This window comes from Mizuhopecten yessoensis, unplaced genomic scaffold (assembly GCF_002113885.1).
Source record: "Mizuhopecten yessoensis strain PY_sf001 unplaced genomic scaffold, ASM211388v2 hete_36178690, whole genome shotgun sequence".
Taxonomy (NCBI): domain Eukaryota; kingdom Metazoa; phylum Mollusca; class Bivalvia; order Pectinida; family Pectinidae; genus Mizuhopecten; species Mizuhopecten yessoensis.
The window spans coordinates 1-2,927 of NW_018485927.1; the positions used below are offsets into that span (position 1 = coordinate 1).

At 37.0% G+C, this 2,927-nt stretch overlaps 1 protein-coding gene across 1 annotated transcript; it reads left to right on the forward strand.

The window, feature by feature from the left end:
* The first annotated feature begins 1,412 nt into the window (after positions 1-1,412).
* LOC110445028 (fibrinogen-like protein A) lies at positions 1,413-2,039 on the forward strand. Its single transcript, XM_021489388.1, has one exon. The coding sequence runs from the start codon at positions 1,413-1,415 to the stop codon at positions 2,037-2,039; it is 627 nt and encodes a 208-aa protein (XP_021345063.1).
* The last annotated feature ends 888 nt before the right edge of the window (positions 2,040-2,927 follow it).

Below are 2,927 nucleotides of genomic sequence, written 5' to 3' on the forward strand. Positions count from 1 at the left end.
AACAACAACAACAACAACATATTGCCTTAACATTGCTTAAATCTTACTAAATTAAATAATACTTATTTCACCGTAACCAATTGGCTCATACTAAAAATCTATGTTAAGAATACAAATGAAAACATTAATGGTGCGTGTTATAAAAAAAAAAGCTTTGATCGTTTACCTTAGCTGACGTCAAGCAAAACATTTTGTTTTATATACTTTAATACACATCGGTATTAAAAGCTCGTGTGCTGTGCTCAAATATTTTAAATGTATTCACTTAAAATGTTAAAGGTTCAAATATCGTTATTAAAAATCATAAATAACTATATAAAATAAACGGCTTCTTCTGAAAAAGTAATATAAATGACCATGGGTCTGAAGCAGGCGAGGACAAAAGGGATTGGACATCAATGACATAGACTAAATTTGAGGGTTGTCAGGGAATCCCCTTACTTGCGTAATCACTAGGCTGGTACTGGTACTTTGAAGATTAGAGAGGAACGACACTGACTTCAAGGATCAAACTAGTCCACTTGTATCATCCGATTTATTCACGACATATTCCAGGGGTAAAGAGAAAGAAAGTGAGGTCTGTCTCTGGGGTAGCATAAGTGACATTATTTAAATATTGCAACAAATAAGATGTGAAATTTAGAAACAATCTGGAAACACAGATCCAAAATGATGTTGATCCTATTTAATTAGATTCGACCTATACCCCCCTATTTAAAGATCGTAGACAGTGGTTTTTATTTATCATTTACCATAATTAGCTAGTTAATAGTTATACTCAGAAATAACCTACTCAATGTATCTGTACGCATGCTAATAAATACACGAACCGCCATCCTGTCCTGTGGTAACTCAATCGATTGATGATGACCGGAAATGGGCTCCATTCAGTTGGTCGATACTCCGTCATATAACAACAGAGTGGTCACCAAGCCACACACTACTCTCAATATTCTACTGACTGCTGCTGTTCCACTGAAGACAGTACAATGAATGCCTGCCTTTGGTACCGCATAATTCTGATTGCCTTGTTGCAAGTATTCATCGAATGCAAACATTCTTCATTTGCATTGCACCAACACGATACATCTAATCTTAACGGAAATTATGCATTCTTTACATTTCAAAATATTTCATCACTACAACAATGTGCAAAAAAATGTCATTTTGCCGATGACTGTAATGCATTTGTCTTTCACGGAGATCAGAGCGTTTGTCAGTTTGTACAAAACGGCAGCTACCCTTACACGGAATTGAAGTCTGTGTTTGCTTCTACACCGCCAGAAACAGAATTGAATTCTGTATCTGTTTCTACACAGACATACACAGAATCGAATTCTGTATATGTTTCTACACAGTCGAACGCAGAATTGAATTATGTATCTGTTTCTCCGTCGCCATTGTGTCATTCCATGTCTTCTTCGACCCCATCCGGTGTGTACAACATCACACTGGAATCTGGGAATGTGATGTCCGCTTACTGCGACATGGACACGCTTGGTGGAAGATGGACAGTCATTCAAAAGAGGTATGACGGGAGTTTGAACTTTTACAAATCTTGGGAAGAATACAAACAAGGATTTGGAGATCTAAACTTTGAATTTTGGCTCGGAAATGAAAACATGCATTTGTTAACGTCGTCTGGAAGTCATGAACTCCGTATAGAGATGGAAGATGTCGATGGTAATGCTTATTATGCCAGCTACAACTCATTTTCTGTAGACGGGGAAAGTTCCGACTATTTGCTAAGTGTATCGGGATTTAGTGGAGATGTGTTTAAAGATCAGATGCAGTTTAACGACTATACCAGATTCTCTACAAAGGACAGCGACAACGACGACTATTCTACACAGGATTGTGCCGAAAATTTACAGGGTGGATGGTGGTACGCAGCGTGTGGAACATCCAACCTGAACGGAGCGTATAACCCATCACATAGTAGTGATGAGACTGCGATGCACTGGAGAGAACTAACAGATACATCTCCGTATTGTACCACTCTCAGAGCGTGTAAGATGATGATACGCCCTGTGACATAACTTTAAACCAAACATACAACATCACGGCTGCATCAGGCTGTATACAATGCATGTGATACGTCGCTCGGAGCATGTAAAATGATGGTAGAGAACGCCCTGTAAATGCACTTTAAATCAAGCACATCACATACATCACGTGAACTTTGTGATACTGCGGCACACCTATAACATTTTTGGTAAAAACATTGTGTGATAGAATAAAATGGGTAGAGCGTTTGTTTATACTTCAAATCTGATACGTTAACGACGGTTGAAGGTTTCTGAAACAGTCGCACTATGTCAGGGAAGAGAAGAGGTATCAAGATTGTTTCATCGCGTAAAATAGAGCGTTTTCTTTACCTCAATTAGATTATAAATCATCCACAAAATAGGTCAATAATTTTAAACTAAAAGACTTCACATTTAGATGTAAAATATTTTTAAAAATTGTTTATTTACGTGTATTTAATACAAGGTAAAACACACAGGCTCAATATTTGGGAACTATGGGACGTGCTATTGAACATGGTTAAACATTAATTTATTTCTGGAAACTATTTGACGTGTGTTTTATACAAGTTTGACATACAGGTTCAATTTCTGAAACTATGTTACACATGTGTTTTGTACAAATTTAGATCTCAAGGTTCACACTTTCCTACAATAATGTTTTCCAGTTTATTTACATATAGTTCTCAGACCGTAAGTAAATGGCTGGCTTTGTGAATAGCCTTTCCTCCTTGGTATATCTTCTGCTTCTAGAAAAGTTGTAAGAAAGTGTACATATTCATCTCGGATCCACATCGTACAACATCATATTTGCTGTGGATTGAAGTTTGCATGGATTTCAGTTTCCATGTTTGTTATCGCTATTTCTCAGAAAGCAGTGTTTTTTCTCACATTATGTAC